This window comes from Buceros rhinoceros, unplaced genomic scaffold, assembly GCF_000710305.1.
Source record: "Buceros rhinoceros silvestris isolate BGI_N320 unplaced genomic scaffold, ASM71030v1 scaffold20317, whole genome shotgun sequence".
Lineage (NCBI taxonomy): Eukaryota > Metazoa > Chordata > Aves > Bucerotiformes > Bucerotidae > Buceros > Buceros rhinoceros.
This window is the reverse complement of record NW_010422029.1, coordinates 1-17,031: the sequence shown is the minus strand read 5'-3', so window position 1 is coordinate 17,031 and position 17,031 is coordinate 1. Positions and strand designations below refer to the sequence as shown.

The 17,031-nt window shown below is 40.5% G+C and overlaps 1 protein-coding gene across 1 annotated transcript; it reads right to left on the bottom strand.

Moving 5' to 3' along the window:
- Positions 1 to 4,147: 4,147 nt before the first annotated feature.
- LRRC3B (leucine rich repeat containing 3B) lies at positions 4,148 to 5,402 on the bottom strand. The gene has a single exon (XM_010139911.1). It carries the CDS (start codon positions 5,241 to 5,243, stop codon positions 4,464 to 4,466), a length of 780 nt encoding a protein of 259 aa, XP_010138213.1. The 5' UTR covers positions 5,244 to 5,402; the 3' UTR covers positions 4,148 to 4,463.
- Positions 5,403 to 17,031: the final 11,629 nt, after the last annotated feature.

Genomic DNA, 17,031 nt, shown 5'->3' with positions numbered 1-17,031 from the left:
GCCTTTTCTATGGTGGCAGTCCTGTTTCTGATTGCCTTAGAAAAAAAAGTTCCCATTTGTTTTCACCACACTATGGCTTTAAATGTAACTTCACCAGAATTTACACCCGATTCTATTTTCCTTCTTCAGATTTCGCTCCTACAATTTAAAGACCATGTTTTCAACTCTCCAGAATCTAATTTACTCGTTTACTAATGCTAGTTTTTTTCCCGTTGGGAGGGGAGGGACACCCTTTTAAAAACTGATTTAGACTCACTGAGTCTAAACTCACTGAGACCCCAGTTGCACATCTAAATGTGCTGCAAGACTCCATGATATCTCCAAGCATTTTAGCCTCCAGCTGCTCCTTTTACTTTCCCATTTTTTAACTTGCTTCCTAATGCTTACAATTTGCCACTTTCAAACTGAAAAACACTGCAGTGGGTTTTCTGTATAGCATCTCTTTGGTAACCAGAGTTGTCCTCTTTCCTCCCTGAGAAGACCAGAACCTGTACCACCACACTTTCTGTTCGTATCCAACCATGAAATTCATAGCAACTGCACTGCAAAATTTTGCTGTTGAAGATTTAAAAAAATAATGTACATTAATGGTGAAGATACCTGTATCTAATTCTCTTCAAAACTGAGAACAGAATAAAAGCATAAAGTATGAGCTTAAATACACGCAGCCCAAATGGACCATCACAGATCTTACCAACAGAGCATAACACTGGAAAATTAGCAGAGAAAAATCAGCATTGAAGAAAAAAAATTAATGTTAAAAGTGTTATCCTTTACCTTTTAGAAACAAAACCTAGGAAAGTTTTTTTAAAAAAAATCAGTGTAAAGACATAAAGCACATCTAAGTTATTGCTAGCTCTACTTTTTATTGCCGAGTTATATCTAGCTCTACTTTTCTTGAAGCATCTTCATTAAAAAAAAAAAAAAAGAATGTCTGTGTTATGCAGGATATGAATCTGTTCGAGCAGGACCAGGGAAGGGTCACAAAATCATCAGAGGAGTGGAACACCTCTGCTCTGAGGACAGGCTGAGAGAGTTGGGGTTGTTCACCCAGGAGAAGAGAGGGCTCTGGGGAGACCTTATTGCAGCCTTCCAATACTTGGATGGGGCTTATAAGAAGGATGGGGACAGTCTTTTTAGTAGAGGTGTTACAACAGGACAAGGGGTAATGGTTTTAAACTAAAACAGGGGAGATTTAGACTAGATCTAAGGAAGAAACTTATTACAATGAGGGTGGTGAAACACTGGCTCAGGTTGCCCAGAGAGATGGTAGATGCCCCATCCCTGGAAAAATTCAAGGTCAGGTTGGATGGGGCTCTGAGTGACCTGATCTAGTTGAAGCTGTCCCTGGTCACTGCAGGGAAAGGTTGGACGAGATGATCTTTGAAGGACCCTTCCAACCCAAAACATTTATGATTTCCCTCCTTATTTTCCGTTATATCTCCTTTGAATATGGAAACATCTATTTCCTCTCACCTATATTTATATGCCAAGGTATCACAGCTAAAAATATACCAATTTACAATTTACATTTTTTGATCAAAACTGGCTTTGTAAATAATATAACTCCTTGAAGTGCTATGCAACCAAAGTTTAAAAGTTTGTGCCATTGACTTCCAGGGGCAGCGTGCAGGCTTTTCTCCAGACAGTAGTTTTGGACAGAAGGTGTGCAATAAACATCATAAACCCAAGGGGTTTATCTTTCTTTTCTGTTTCTTTTCAATGGTTTGAGTCAAGTCCACACAGCTGAGGGACCATGACATCATTCACTTTCCTAATTAGCTAAATTCAGCTTCATGAGTTTGCATCTATTGGTTGTCTATTGCCTTCAATCTCAGATTTTAAACAGATTTCAGTATTGGCTTAATTTAAAAGAAGGAAAGTTTTGTGAGGAGAGATGTTTGATAGGGAATCAATTAAAGAAAATCAGTAGACCTGGAGAACTGGTATAAACCATCTCTCCAGAGCCTTTCTACAGAGCACTGCTTAACTTGGTATAAATTGGTTTTGGTCAGGATTTAAACACAGAGCATCAAAAGCTCAGCTGTACTAAACAAAAACTGTACTAACTCCAGAACCAGTCTTACACATTAAGTAACACAGTGGAAAAATGGAAGAACAAAAGATAAATTATTTATAGTTTTGCCAGTCAGGTTTGAGAAGAGGTTTTGGGTTTTTTTAAATGAAAGTAAATGTTAAAAACCTGCAGGTGTTTTTCAGTGTTTTAAGATTTTTGTAAATGCTGCTGTCTAAATAATTTTCTCCAAATGTTGTGAGAAATTCCTGCATTTAGCCGTGAATAAACAGCACTGAATTCTCCACTAAGTCAGCACCTCCAGCTCAGCCCCTTCCTTCAGCTAGTCCTCCCTGCTTTTTCCAGAAGTAGTGTACTAGCTGGGATCTGAGATACCGCTTGGGGAACACAGCAATAGAAACAAAATAAATTTTACTCCAAAGAACATTTCAGAGAAATTTAGGAGAATTATATCAGGAATTAACTTGGCTCAGGCTACACAGAGGCACTACACGTCCTGTCCAGTAGGGTCTGTTATACCGCCAGTAAAACGTAACATTTTATCTGCTCTCTTTAGATTTACATTTAGCCCCACTGCTTCTGGCTCCTGCAGTAGCCCACACAGAGCTCAGGGGCCTGGTGGTGGCACTCTGGCGATGCTGGAATGTTCACCAAGATAAAGCTTGACAAAAGGAAGGTACAAAATGCAAACTAAGCAGGATGTGTAACCAAGAGCCTCCTCTCCTTAGAAAATAAAATTATTACTTAATAGGGAGGAAAGGGAGGAGGCAGAAGTATCAGAGAGCAGATGTTTTTTGGACAGACTGTGCCCTCTACAAACACTAACATTGTCTTAATACGCCCAAACCTTTTCATTGAGATAGAACAATGCAAATAGCGAAGGCAGTCACACGAACAGGTACTAAGACAGGACTCAGCCCACAAAGGTGACATAAAAAGTTGACTCCATGCACATTTTTGAAAATAAGTCTTATTTCTCCTGTTCTCTCATCTGCTTTGAAACAATTTTTAGATACTCTTTCAGAACATTGTTAAAATAAATAAGATAAACAAGCTTGTGCGCTCTGAAATATAAAAGAGTATAATTGTAACAAATAACAGATAATCTAATTGGAGATGGGACTCTGGAGTTTTTTGAAATTTTTTTTAAGACTGTCCTTTGGGTTTGCAAAGCAGCATTTTGTACATTTTAAAATCCAACCTTCTGCAATCCACATTCCAATGTCAGTTAGACTGGATCTATAGAGACACAGAGACAAGTATCTTTTTATTATGGTAATAAAGGACAAGAGGAATACATCCTTGTGAATTTGTTCCCTTTGAAAACTTTATCTATCAAAAGAGAAAACCATCATGTTTTTAAAGACAGCAGAGCTTTAAAATACCCATTTCCTATCCGAGGCTGATGTTAACTGCCTGGGCTTTATATTTTCTTAAGCATTTACCCATAAAATCATATGAAAATATTTTCTAACACACAATAAAATATGCCCAGTCTATATACTTATTTCATTCAACTTTTTAAAAAAGACTGCATCCTAAAAAGTAAAACCACTTTTAGTTACAAACCAATACACAGATTAAAAAGACTAACTTAATTTTTTTTTTTTAATCACCACTAGTGGTACTCTAGTTTGAAGAGTATACTAACTGTGCTCTTGCCTTCTCGCTGTCCTCCCCAGTCCTGGGGACACCTGCCTGAAGCTAAGGGGAGGCAGTAAGTGGGTGTAAGACAAGAACCTGCCGCATTTCCCCACTTACCCCTCTTTGACATCCTGCAATGCAGCTCCTTCATGTTGGCTCCTCTCCAGTGCTGCTGAAAGGCCCTCCGGGGTCTCATCCAAGCATCGGCCCCTTACACCGAGAATCCAGGCACTCTGCTCTCCCCACACTGTGCCACTCTCCCGGCATGGCAAGCAGCTCCAAAACCGGGCTACCATTAACCAGCTCTTCACCTTGCACCCCAGGGAGAGGAGCGTCCTTCAGGGACCCTACGCTCCCAGATCTCTCACAGCCCACTTTCTCATCACTCCTCTCTTCTACCTCATGAGTACTGATCAAACCAAGTGTGATCTGGCACTGGACAGTCTTCTGATCAATAAATTACTCTGCTTTACATGGTTCAAATTTAAGCTTTTATTTGGTTTTTAAATTAAAAAAATAAATTTCATTATTAAATAGTGGAATGGGTCTAATCTAATGTTTACATATTAATTCACTTGCTTTAGGATACCACCAGAGAAATAATTAAAGTATACCACCGGGACAAAACTTTCTGTTAGAAAGCTCAACAGTGGCATAATTCAGTTAAGCAGGAAAAAAATCCCAGAAGTCTTAATGTTTACAATGAAAGTTAGAAGTAAACCTCTGGTTTTAGCATCATCCAAATCTAGTTTCCATCACAAAGGCAGTCATTGTATTCAGAATACTATACCACAGTGCTAATGTCATCGGCTTCGTCTGGTTTCTTTTGCCTGCTTGGCAGGGATTTCAAGTACTCAAGGTGCCTCCTTGCATCCTCCTGATTTTGCCGGACATAATAAACCACATATGAGATCACCATGGTGAACCAGCCAAACATGGTGACCAGCATGGCGTAATCGGTAGTCTTTTTAGGAAGGTTGCAGAGGTCAGCATCGTTGGCAGCGTTGAGGAATGGTCTCCCCGCGTGTTCATCCAGCACAGAAGTCTTGCAGATGACATTGTTGGCCGTCTCGTGGTTGGAGGCCATGCTCCTCAACACCTGCTGCAGTGTGCAGTCACAGTGCCAGGGATTGTTGGCAATTCTTGCTCTGGCCTTTAGGTTGTTGAAAGCGTTTTTGTGCACGCTTTGAATCCGGTTGTCAGACAAATCCAGAGTCTGCAAGGTTTCTGCCACCCCTTTAAAGGCATGTTCATCTATAAACTCAATCCCATTTTTTGATAAATTGAGGACTCTCAGTTGGTGCAAGTCCTTAAAAATCTCATTGGGGATAGATGTTATCTGATTGGAGTCCAAATAGAGTAAGACTGTTTCTGGAGGAAGATCTCTGGGTATTTCCTTGAGGTTTGCATTGCTACAGCTAACATTCAGACCTCCGGAGTGAGAACAGAGGCAGCCTTTCGGGCACATACTGGCAGAATGAAAGCACAGTATCATGAGGACAAAACTTTGTAAGAGAAGACACATGGAGAGGGAACGAGTTAACCACAGGTCTACCAAATGCATGCTGGTGTGTCAGCATAATCACATGACCATTTCTCATTCAGCCAACATTGGTGGGAAAAGGGTCGACAAAGCTGAAATGTGGCTTCATTTTCTTCAGTGGGATTTGCAAAAACTGACTAACATGTGGGCTTCCTCATGGTCAATACTCTTCTTAGAAGCACACCTACAGAAAGGAAGGAAAAAAAGTTCCTTATACCATAAACTCCAATCCCAATTTTGTTTTCTTTAAAAAGATAGAAATAAAATGAAGTCAAAGTTAAATGCAACGCTAAATAAAAGATCTGTTATCCTATCTGTGCACCAGAGGGTGTATTTAGGTAACTCCCATTAGCAGTAACCTCAGTTTAGTACATAAATCCCCAGGACATTTTTAAGAGGATAGACTACACTTACCACAAATTGCACAGGTTTGGTCTTTAATACTTATTAGAGGCACCTGTTTGTTTTTATCACAGACTTTTGTAGAACAGCTATAAAACTAAACTACATTTCCCCTTGCTAAAGTAGAAGATGCATTAGTAAGAGCTAACAGTTGGATCTCCAGCAAGAGTGACAGGTTTAAGAGAGGAATTTGTAGTGGTTGATGTGAACATATCTCAAAATTATTTTAAGTCCAAATCAAAGTACTTCAGCAAGGAAATAGTTTTACTACATCAAGAAACAAAAACTAAGCAAACCAAATGCTGCTCCAAGACACCACAAACATCCGCTATCTCTTTGTTTGCCTCCCCCTCCTTCTCTTCTGCTTTTGAACACTGGATTTCCTGTATATTCCAGCATTTTGTGAGATTCACAGTAGTCATTTCTACTTCTGTTTTTCTTGAAAATTTTCTTTTCAATTAACATAGAGAAAAAGAAAGAAAGGTAACAACTGCCAAAAACTCACACACCCCAACCTCCAAACAAAATAAAACTCACACAAACCTATGTAGGAGCCAAACAAAAAAATCCTATTCATGGCATGTAACTTGCCAATAGAACATACAAAAAATACTGTTTCCGCTTCCCCCCTCTCGTGTTGGCTTAAAAACAGTAAATATCCAGGAGCTTTTCTATTTTCTCCTTTAACTGGAGCACAAACACAGAAGTCTGAAATGGTGACCTATAAGGTTTCAGAGACAACTTCCTTTATTTTTCCCCCTATTATGGAAAACTATGAATTTCTAACCACAACAGGTCCATTTGTTTTCTTGTACATACCCTCTGTCTTTGTAGCAGTTTGGATATTTGAAGCCTCACATATTAATGGTTTGGATTTTTTTTTTTTTTTTCAAACCCACACTGCAGTCCACTGTATAACAAAATCCCTGCAGGGAGGATATGTGTGATTTTACATTAAAATTGCATTGTAACCATTTTTGCCTGCAGAATTCACATACTAATTGTAGTTTCTAGCACATTGCAGTAATACGGATCGGATGTGTCATGCAGAATTTCAAACCCACAGCTCAAGTTTTATTTAACCCTTTTGCTGCGGCTAGCAACAATGTGTAGCTACGCATTGCGTAGTGGTAGCTACACAATGTTGGTGGTTGGTTGGTTGTTACCATCAGAAACCCCAAAGGAAAAGAACAACCCACAATTCAAGCACATCTTAATAGCATGTATATTATGTGCGATTATTCCATTGCTATGGCTCGGGAATGGCAAAAGCTCAGCATGCTCTCACTGGAACTACCACGAAGAGTAGTGTATCACCACTACTCTTCAACTTATTTATTGCTCAAGAGAGACTACCCAGAACCTGAAAAGAAAATATACCCTCGGGCTCCATAAAACCTCTATTCCGAAATTAAAAGAGAATTGTTAGTAATGAGAAGCTGTGAGGTTAACCCTGGAAATGTGAAAGCAGTAAGAAGGGGAAGTAAGCAGAGCATAAGAAGCTCCCTGTGAGAATACAGAGGTGAGGTAGCACCTCCACAATCAATGGAGTCCTGCAGGAACTCAGAGAAAAGGATTACGTGAAACAGGGTTTACATGAAAGAAGCCAGTTGCACTGGGGGCATCCTTGCCATTTCTCCCTGTTGCTCTTGGGCCACCGCAGTGCCTAGTCTTCAGATCAGGCAGAAATCTGCTACACAAGGAGACAAGCTCCAGAAGTTGTTTTTTCCCAGCCTGCCCAAAAGTGCTAAGTACTTTCTAAAACGTGTAGCCCATTCGGAGGCCAAGCTGGAGCTGGCAGCTGCTCTCCCTGGCAGCTCCAAGCTGGTAATCTGCTCCTCCCTCCCCATCCCTGGGTGCTGATGCAAGAAGGCCTGTCCTCTGGAAAAACAGCCACCTATTTTCTCTGCCCTTCATGTTTACATCTCTCACTACTGTACTGCACCGAAAGAGTAGATGAGTGGGCACAGAAGGAGCATCAGGTTATCACCTACTACTCGTATAAAGTGGTTTCCCACCAATACTGGAGTCCTACCACAGGAATGGACTCGGGCGAAAAAGCAATGACCTGGGGTGACACTGGGGTGAAAAAGCGAAGAAGTAGTCTCAGATGCTTAATTTTGTAGAAGCATAAAAATCATGCTCTTATCACCAGAGTGTGACAATTAAATACCCTATTTGCTTCATTACAGGCTACAAAGCCCTTGCCAAGCTGGAATTACACAATGGACCTTGCTGAGCCTTCCACAGCGCAGCTATGCCACCAAAGATCATGTATCAAAGAGGGTCCAAACACCAAAGACAATGTGGAACATCTTCACCCCCCTGAAGACAAATGAAGCTCTTTAATGTATTAATGTGTTTAGAGTGAAAGAAGAAGGATTGTTACAGACTAAGCAGGAAAGTGTTTAATGACGCGATGCCTCTTCCAAAGAGGTAACTAAGTAAATGGATGAAGAGGGAGAAAAACTCCCAATGTTTTAAGTTGTTCAAAAGAGCACATACAAGTTTAAACCCATAATTAACAACCCAGTCAAGAAAACTTAGCTGAGCAAGAATAAAGCTCAGCAAATTCTTGCTAAATTAACTGGAAGCAACCCAATGGGACTAAGCAGAGTCAGGGGAAACACAGCTTTGTTTACTTCCATAATCAGAATATCTGATCCCAGGGATATCCGAGGTCTGGGTTTCCCCAACAAACTTTCAGCAAGGATTTTCTTGACTCACAACCTAGTGACTGCAACAAGAGAAAAGAGAACTAGCATTCACACATTTGTAATATCACAGGAAGACTTTTTGCTTCTTGAGCATCTACCTAATTTTCTTTGGTTGGAACACAGTAGATAAAGAAGGAGGTACTGAAGCTGGAATAAAGACAAGAGATATATACCAGACAGAAATACTAAAGACTAGAGAGAAAGGGATGGAAGACACAGAATTAAAATAAATTTATTAACTAATTACAGAGCTGCAATAAAGAAAAATTTAAAAATCAATTAAGTAAATGAAGGCACAGGGAAATGACTGGAATACTACAATCACAGGTAACAGCATGATATATAAAAGCTTTTTGTGTACATTTCTAAAATGCAAGTACAAACATAGAAAACCTAATGTACAAGTCAAATATTGCAGGGCAATAAAATCACAGTGGGAAGATTCCACAAAAGAATTCTTTACAGTCTTGCAATTTAAACTTGCTTTTCAAGCTTCCCTCTTTTCATGCTCCACCAAGACCATTCGCTCAGTACAAACACCCAACGACACAGGAAAATGTACAAATTCTCAAGGAAAGCACATTTGCTTTTAATACATGGTGAGATTTCTACTGAGCTTCAGGTAACGGGTACTTGTCAATGTTTGTCTTTCCAGCGAGCAAAGTGCAGAGACTGCATCTCAGCACCTGAGTGTGATACTACTAAATGAGCTGTTTGATTAACAGTTCTCCCCACAAGAAATTAGTGATTTAAAGAAACATTACTGCCTCCAACTAACCACCTGGAAAATAGGGCTTGCAGACTGGGACCCAAGTCACACAGGAAGTCCATGACAAGACTACCTGCAATATTAATTTATGCTGTTGTATCTTCAGAACAAGATATATGAGGACAGGACATCCTGTAACCATCACACAGAACAGCATAAAAATGATACAGAGTGAGACTTTTTGTTGTTTAGGGCAATGTTAAGACAATAAAAGCTGCATAAAAAAAGGAATCATAAAAAAAATTAAAATACAGTTAAAGATGTCTGACTTAACAAAAGAGAAGGGGAAAAGCAAGTGGAGGTAGAAGTGGTTTCTTCTATGGTGTAGAGACTTTGAGAGTCCCACGTGGCAGCTCTTCAGTTATTACCCAAGTGCTCAAACACGTGTGAATAGCTCCTCACGGCCCTCCACACAGCCTCTGCCCCCATAAAAAGTGAGTGGAGCAGCTGCTTGCTCTTGAAGGCCAGTCACTGCTCTCAGAGGACTCAACAGGAGAGATTAATATCAGCCATAAGAGGTATCCTGCCTACAGTATTTTAAACACAAACACAAGCCCCTCAACCACCATGATCAGCGTGCCACCTCCACCAGGATGAAGGCAGCAGAACCACTTGATGACTCTCTTCCTGAAAATTTGTATCTATCTCCCAGATGGGAGAGAAAGATTTACTCCCTGCTTGTTCACCAAATACTGCCTTCATACATTATGGGTGCTTCAAAGATTACTTTCTAACACTACAAAAATTACCTGTGACAGACAAGCACCTTTGTTCAAGTGGCTCTAATACCACTCCTGCAACCTGGGGCTGAGTGGGAGCAGCAGGACACGAAGGAGAACACAGCAGCTGCTTCTTTCTCATCTCTCTGCTACCTGTGCACTACAGAACAGGAGATTTCTTGGGAACCAAGTGAATTCCTCCAGAAAAATAAAACAATTCTTTAAAACAACACTGCCCATCTACTGTCACCAGGGAAGGCATGGTGGCATGCCACAGCTAAGGGCAATCTCACTAGCTGCACAGGTAGACTCTGAGCTGGGCAACTCAACCATCTCTGCGGCTTGAGGACACCATCAGGAAATTTAATTTAGCAGTTGAAACAAGAATCTGGTCTTGAGTCTCGGGACAAACTCTGTCTTTCACGCATCTCTTCCTGGCACTCCTCAAAGGCAGTGCGGCTGTCTGGCTCTTCACAGCACAGCTACCTTGAAGGTAGGCAGTTAAAATGCTATGAAGCACCGAAACAGAGAGATGCCAATTGCTGCTTGTGAGGTGCCAGGTGATTTAAATTCCCAGATGAAAGTCTCTAGCAGTGGAAGATTTTCAGGATCTCAGAACACAGCAAGATGAAATCCTAAAGCAGTAAGAAGAGAAATTAATAGAAGCCAACAGCAAATGAGGTGGGAAAAAAGGGGTGCAAAAGATCACTGATTCAATGAATAATTGAAATGTCATGATTAATCAGAGCGAGACTGAACTCCAATTACATAATGGATTCATTATCTAATGAAACATCAAATGTACTCAAACTATAATATTCTCCCCTAAGACGGGGCTCAGAATGCCAATCAACATTTCGTTCCCAAAAACCTCCCAGTATAGACACCTTTCTAACAACTGCTGATGGCAAACTGCTTCCCGTCGCAGAAACAAACTGTGTAGGTAAAAGTTTACAGATCCTAAGCTACGAATACCCTCTCTAAACAGACAGGGAGTAACAAAAAGTTCATTTGGCTCTCCTCAACCATTTTAATCTGTATTACTTTCTGACTGTAACACTCCTTACTGCATGTTAACAGCTTAATTATACTGTAGGGGCAAATGAATTAGTACTTTAAGACTGATGGGTTGGGTTCATGTTAAAAAATGTATTTGACTTTTCTCCCTTTTCATGTCAAGTTAGGAATTATAAGTCATCTGATAAATACTTGTGTGAAGCTTAGCAGTTATAGTAACAGATCAATGACAAAAATATTACCAATTATCTCCTATCTTTCCTATGATACTTTGCTCTGGGAAGTCTTCTGTGGCAACACATTTCTTGGAATGAAATTTGATATGCTTGGTGGAAATCGAAGAAACAGCTGTTGGGGATGCTCTTTCAAACCCTAATAAAGACTGAGTTACTTGGTTTTTAGAAGGTGTTCACTGCTGTCTACTTTTCCCAGTTATTTTCTGTATCCTCTTCCTACAACTTAAGACTACAACAGGCTCCCATCCCTTCCCTGAGCAATATAAAGGGAGGGGATGGGAAATATAAGCAATGTCTTGTATGCGTATCTATGCCATTTGAAATGGAAACAAAACATTACATAAACTTGCACTGCATCATGTTCTAGCAACCTGAACTAAATTAAAAATGAAAGGCATAAGAAAGAAGATAAATACCATCATCTCTTGAAAATCATTTATCACTATATTTGCAAGAAATTGACTTGACAATCTAGAGAAGAATGAATGAAGTCTCAAGATGTGTCAGTTACTGCTCAGCAAACATATCTGCAAAATGGGGGTTTTTTACCACTATATAAGAGCATATAGAACCACATTATAGATGCTAAAGGGAAATGCTCCAACACAGACAAATTACCATCTGCAAAGAGTTCTCCAAAGCAAATAATTTGTTTCTAGATTAATTATTAGTATGCATTAGAGTAAAAAACATTTTTAGAGTTAGCAAGTCACAGTCACATTTTCTGAGACAACACCAACATCTATCCTCTTTGGCAAAAAACCACTTTCCAGCAGCAGCTGAGTCAATCCTCCATATGATCTGTACTAGAAAAATACATACTTTGAAAGCTTAAAATACCCTGGATAAAGAGACCCAGACTAAAGTTTTCTCTGAAGTCTGGTTATGAACTGAATGCCTAGGAGCTTTTCACAATTAGGCAATGCAGTAGGTTTTCAATGTCTCAGAGAATCCAGTGGAAAATGCTTCCAGCATGAGAGGTGAATTTCACAGTATTTGCTGATCTATTTTTCTCCCATAATATAAAATAATGTGATCAAAGTGAAGAAGACAAGTGCTTGGTTGAAGCCATACCCTGACTCTAGCCAGTAGCTAATGATGAATGCTCCTTCAACTTAATTCTGCAGTACCATATCAGAGAAAAAGTCTTCTTGATCTCGAGATAATTACATTGATCAGCTCAATGATTACCAGCATAATCAGTGACAAGTCTTGCAATTTAATCTTGATAACTGCATCTGGTGACTGCAGATGGTGTCCTTGTCCAAGTGAAAAATCTCATTCTTATTTTGCAAAGTCTAACCCTGGTAACAAAACCTGTGTTATCAGAAACTAATAGGCCTTCAAGGTACCACCTTGCAATTAAGGTACTGCCTTTCAAAGATAAGCGAGATTCAGACCAGAGAGAGACCTTTCTTCCACTTATAAGGGCACTTATTTGGTTCTGCATACTGCTATCTTCAGGCTCATTTGAGGTTCATCCAAATGTTCCTGCAACTTAGGCAGTAGGAAGAGAGAAGCTGTAATTAGGCTGGGGAAGCTGTGCTGATAATAAAAGTCAGCAGGGCAGAAATAAGCAGGCAAACCTGAAGGGACCATTCAACAAGGAACATGTTAGTGGCTTTGTAAAGTTAAAACAGTTGCATGAAGCAGCCAGGAAGACAGCTTCTGGCAGCAGATACCCAGGCACCAGGGAGTCCTAGAAGAAATAAAACCTGTAACAGACTCCAATGTAACACAGGGAACAGAGGAGGAGAATGAAGCAGAGCATGACTGGAAGACTGGAAGTTGCTTTTTCCAGCTGACCCTCTGCCACGGAGCAGGATCCCAGGAACCATGACAGGTTACCTGAGACGAGCCCATCTCTTAGGTTATACACCTCAAGAGGAAATACAGATGTGAGCAGAGGTAGTCCCGTAGCGGCAGTTCAGCATCCAGTTTCACATACTCTTGCTTTTAATAGGGATCTGTGTTACCCTGGAGTGTTAAACCACAGGAAACCAAGGCTCCTTCCTTCTGTGCACAAATGCCCAGTGACATAAACACGGAGCAATAATCTAAGGCACAAGAAATTTGCAAGGAAAGAAGCCAGGGCAGTATAACTACTACTAAAATGTAACAATCTGATTAATATCCACAAGATGGGACTGCAAAGAAAAAGAACGTACTCTCAGACCAACTACTCTGTATCAAAAACTCTGAAAAGTGGGGGGGGAGGGGGGGAACACAAACTAAATTAACACTAGGGGACAAGGGAATAGAGTTCCTCACCAATTATTAATTCAGCTCCTAGTACTTTGAAATATGCTAATTGTATAGTAACAGGACCTTTAAGGCATGCAGAAGTAGAGTATCTGATTCAGAAAATGTCTGTTCAGAAAAACATGTTCTGTGAAAAAAATGTCTGTAAAAACTCTGAAAAGTGGGGGGGGGAGGGGGGGAACACAAACTAAATTAACACTAGGGGACAAGGGAATAGAGTTCCTCACCAATTATTAATTCAGCTCCTAGTACTTTGAAATATGCTAATTGTATAGTAACAGGACCTTTAAGGCATGCAGAAGTAGAGTATCTGATTCAGAAAATGTCTGTTCAGAAAAACATGTTCTGTGAAAAAAATGTCTGTTCAGAAAAATAAAACGTGTGACACTGGTATCTAAAGAAAAGCAATAAAATTTAAAATTCCCAATTAAAAGCTCTCAACTTCAAAGTCAATGCTCAACACCACAAAACCACAATGTTCTGTTAAAGAAATTCAGATTGTGACGTATCAGCAAAAGACACAGCAAGTATGGAGTAATTATGAGATCAATAAGCAATTAAGAACTTTAAGAAGACATTCAAGTGACCTTCCGGAATCAAGTGATACACTGAGTTAACTACAAGCCATTTGGGATTGCTGAAGAAGCTGGTTGATCAGTGATGCTGGTTTTGCTGTGCCAATGGTTATTAAACCTGCACACTGCCAGTTGCATAGCTGAGAGAGCAAAGAACACATCTACACCATCACACACATCTATACTTCCCAATTCTGTAAGAGAGGTGTCCAGCAAAGGTATGATAAACCTCTACCCTATCAAAACACCCACCACTAAAACCACATATCCACTTCTAATATTTTAATCCATGAGCAGCTTCAAATAATGCCAATTTCTTTTTCACAAGCTTGTCAGATAAACCTGTCTTTCTTCTTTCAATGAATGTCATAATACCAGGCTAATAATAGATTTTATTTCTATATTTAGATATCATTATTGCTCTAAAAGCTGAACGTGTGACAGTCTGGAATAGTTCGACACAGGGCTTTTGTACTTCCATGAAAGCAAGATTAACAGGTTCCCATCAGGACTCGCGTTTAGTTCCACTGGCTGCTACCGGCTTTAGAGGCTGAAGAGAAGACTAGCCCAAATACTTCTGCAGCTCTGTTTCCGCTGAGGATCTCCCAAGCAAGCAAAATCTAGCAGCAGAAAGCTTCAACGCCATCTTGTGCCGGCAGCATTTTCCTAATTAAGAGTTTAAGGCCAGATGGAACCATTAGATCATCTAATCTGACCCCCTGCCTATCCCATGATGTGTCATTTTACCAGTAAACCGCACACTGAGCTCAGTAGTTTAGGTCAAACCGAAGCATGTCAGAACTAAGAAGACCGCTGTGTGCCCAAGGTAGTACTTTTGCACCTGCAGTCCTTGCACCATCTCATACTGGGAGGTAACAGGATGCCTTCAGCAGAGTCAGAATGCACCCAGAAACCTCAATTCCATCAATACCCACCACAGCAGTTAAACTACTCTAGGAGACATACCTGCTCCACCAGGATCTACACACCAAGCAAGAGTGTCTGTTTTCGGAAGAAAGGCTACATTGACAGAAATGTTAGACTGCCTATCTCACAGAGCTGCACGGTGCCATTTGTCTCCAAACGAGAGTTAGAAAAACCAGCTATGTTTTAATGTGCTGGTGAGTTGCACCAGGCCCTCAGCTGCCATTAAAGTACTTTGCAAATTACACGTGTTCCACCTAAGCAACAATCAGCATGTTTCCACTCTGAAATGAATGCTCTAGAGCATTTCCGAGACTTACCAGGAAGTCAGGTAAAATCATTTTTTTTTCAAACCACGCAGCATTTTTCCAAAGTCATAAAAAGCTCACTGTATAAATTTCTCTTCTGAGGACATATGATAATAGCAAGTTGTTATTACGTCTTGATGTAGGATGTGAAATCCTTTAAGGGTTCTCTGACCCCTACTCAGCAAAGAATATTTAGCCTAGCTGCAACTCAGCAGCTTGGTGAGAGGCTGGTGAATGTTCAGGGGGCTGATACAAAAGTTGTTTATCAACAACTGCTTAATAATAGGAACAGCTCTAAAGGAAAAAAAAAGGATCGGCATTTCTCAGTGGAAATAAACACCACTCTTTATCAGACATGAAATCTAGCTGTGCTAAAAAACAAAAACAAGGCACAGCTGCTTCATACTGAGTGAGCAGAGATTTTCCAGTCAGTCGGTCGTTCTTCCCACGGAGAAAAGAAAGGAAGAGCCAAAACAAAGTGTTACAATGGCTGCTGCCTCCAAGATGAGAACAAACTGTTGAGGTGACATCTATTCTAAGGAAAAAGAGGTCTTTATTAGCAGCACCAAAGCACAATAGGAAGAGACCGAAACTCAGTTCAATACAACCCTTACTCTGAAGACAAGAATACATCAGCTCTTTGTGTGCCCCCATGGAGGTTATACAGCCAAGCTGACTTTGGCGGAGCTAGCTGATACAAAAAGCAGGAGTTGTGAAGAAAAAAAAAATTATCTTGATTAGCTGGGCAATGATCCAATGAGCAAGACACTGGAGGCTGCAAGTTCACAGCTGAAGAAGCTCAGGTAGAAATAATTTATAGCAAATTAAGTTAGGTCACAATAATGAAATTTAAAGACAAGTGGGACATGATTTATTTTACTAAGGCTTGTTGAAAAGTGAAAACCAAGCAGAGCTAATAAGAGGGCTAATTTAACTCTGGTTACAGTTGGTATTGGCACAAAGATAAACTTAACCTGACGTATTTAGAATGGCAAAGAGAATCTAAGAATAGGATTTATTAAAAAAAAAAATTAAGCCATTTTTCTAAATTGCAGGGGGAGCAGGGCAATTTGGGTCCTGTGAATCACTACTGCTTGTTTCCCAATTTTAAAATATCCTGGCCCTCAGTGGCAAATGCAGCGATTACAAGCTGGGAAGAGATATATACCAACACTTGTGCTTCAAGCCCCCACCCATTAAGCAGCAGGGGGGAGGATGGAAAACTCTAATGGGAGAAGACCTCGTAAGATGCTGTCCCCTCACAGGTGACTAGAAAGCGGCAGCCATGGCAAGAAGGATGCTTTTATCATTGAGGGCTTTGCAAGTTGCCTCAGTAGGTCATCCGGTGGCAGCCCAGGCTTTGGCTTCGTTTGTCAACAGATGCAGTGCCATTACGACCTCAACTGCCCCTCCTGCCACCCACCTGCCTCTCCCTCCTCACACTGTGAAAAATGGCAGGCGAGGGGAAAACAGACACTTTACAATGGATGAATGTAGCAGTTTGCAGGAGGGTGGAAGAGAGAGAGTAATGAAAAATCTTTAATATTAAAGTAATAAAGCTTGTGGCCATTTTTCAGTTTGAAATGCACACCACCATAAAACAATGCTTAAAGGCACTTGCTTCTGTTCCAAACCACCTGCACGCTAAGGCACCCTGCTATTAGCACAGAAGTTGTTTACTACCCGTCTCATTTCAGTCTGATTCCAGAAGAGCCATAAAGCTGAATTTTGCCACTCAGTACAGGACCCATGTGACCTTGGGATTTCTTTGGTACGACAATCCCCAACGTGTCACCCGAGATCCCTGCTCAGTCACTAACCCACTCATTTCTAACAAGACGTATAAAAGTCACGTCAGAGCAAAGGGAATCTGTGCTACC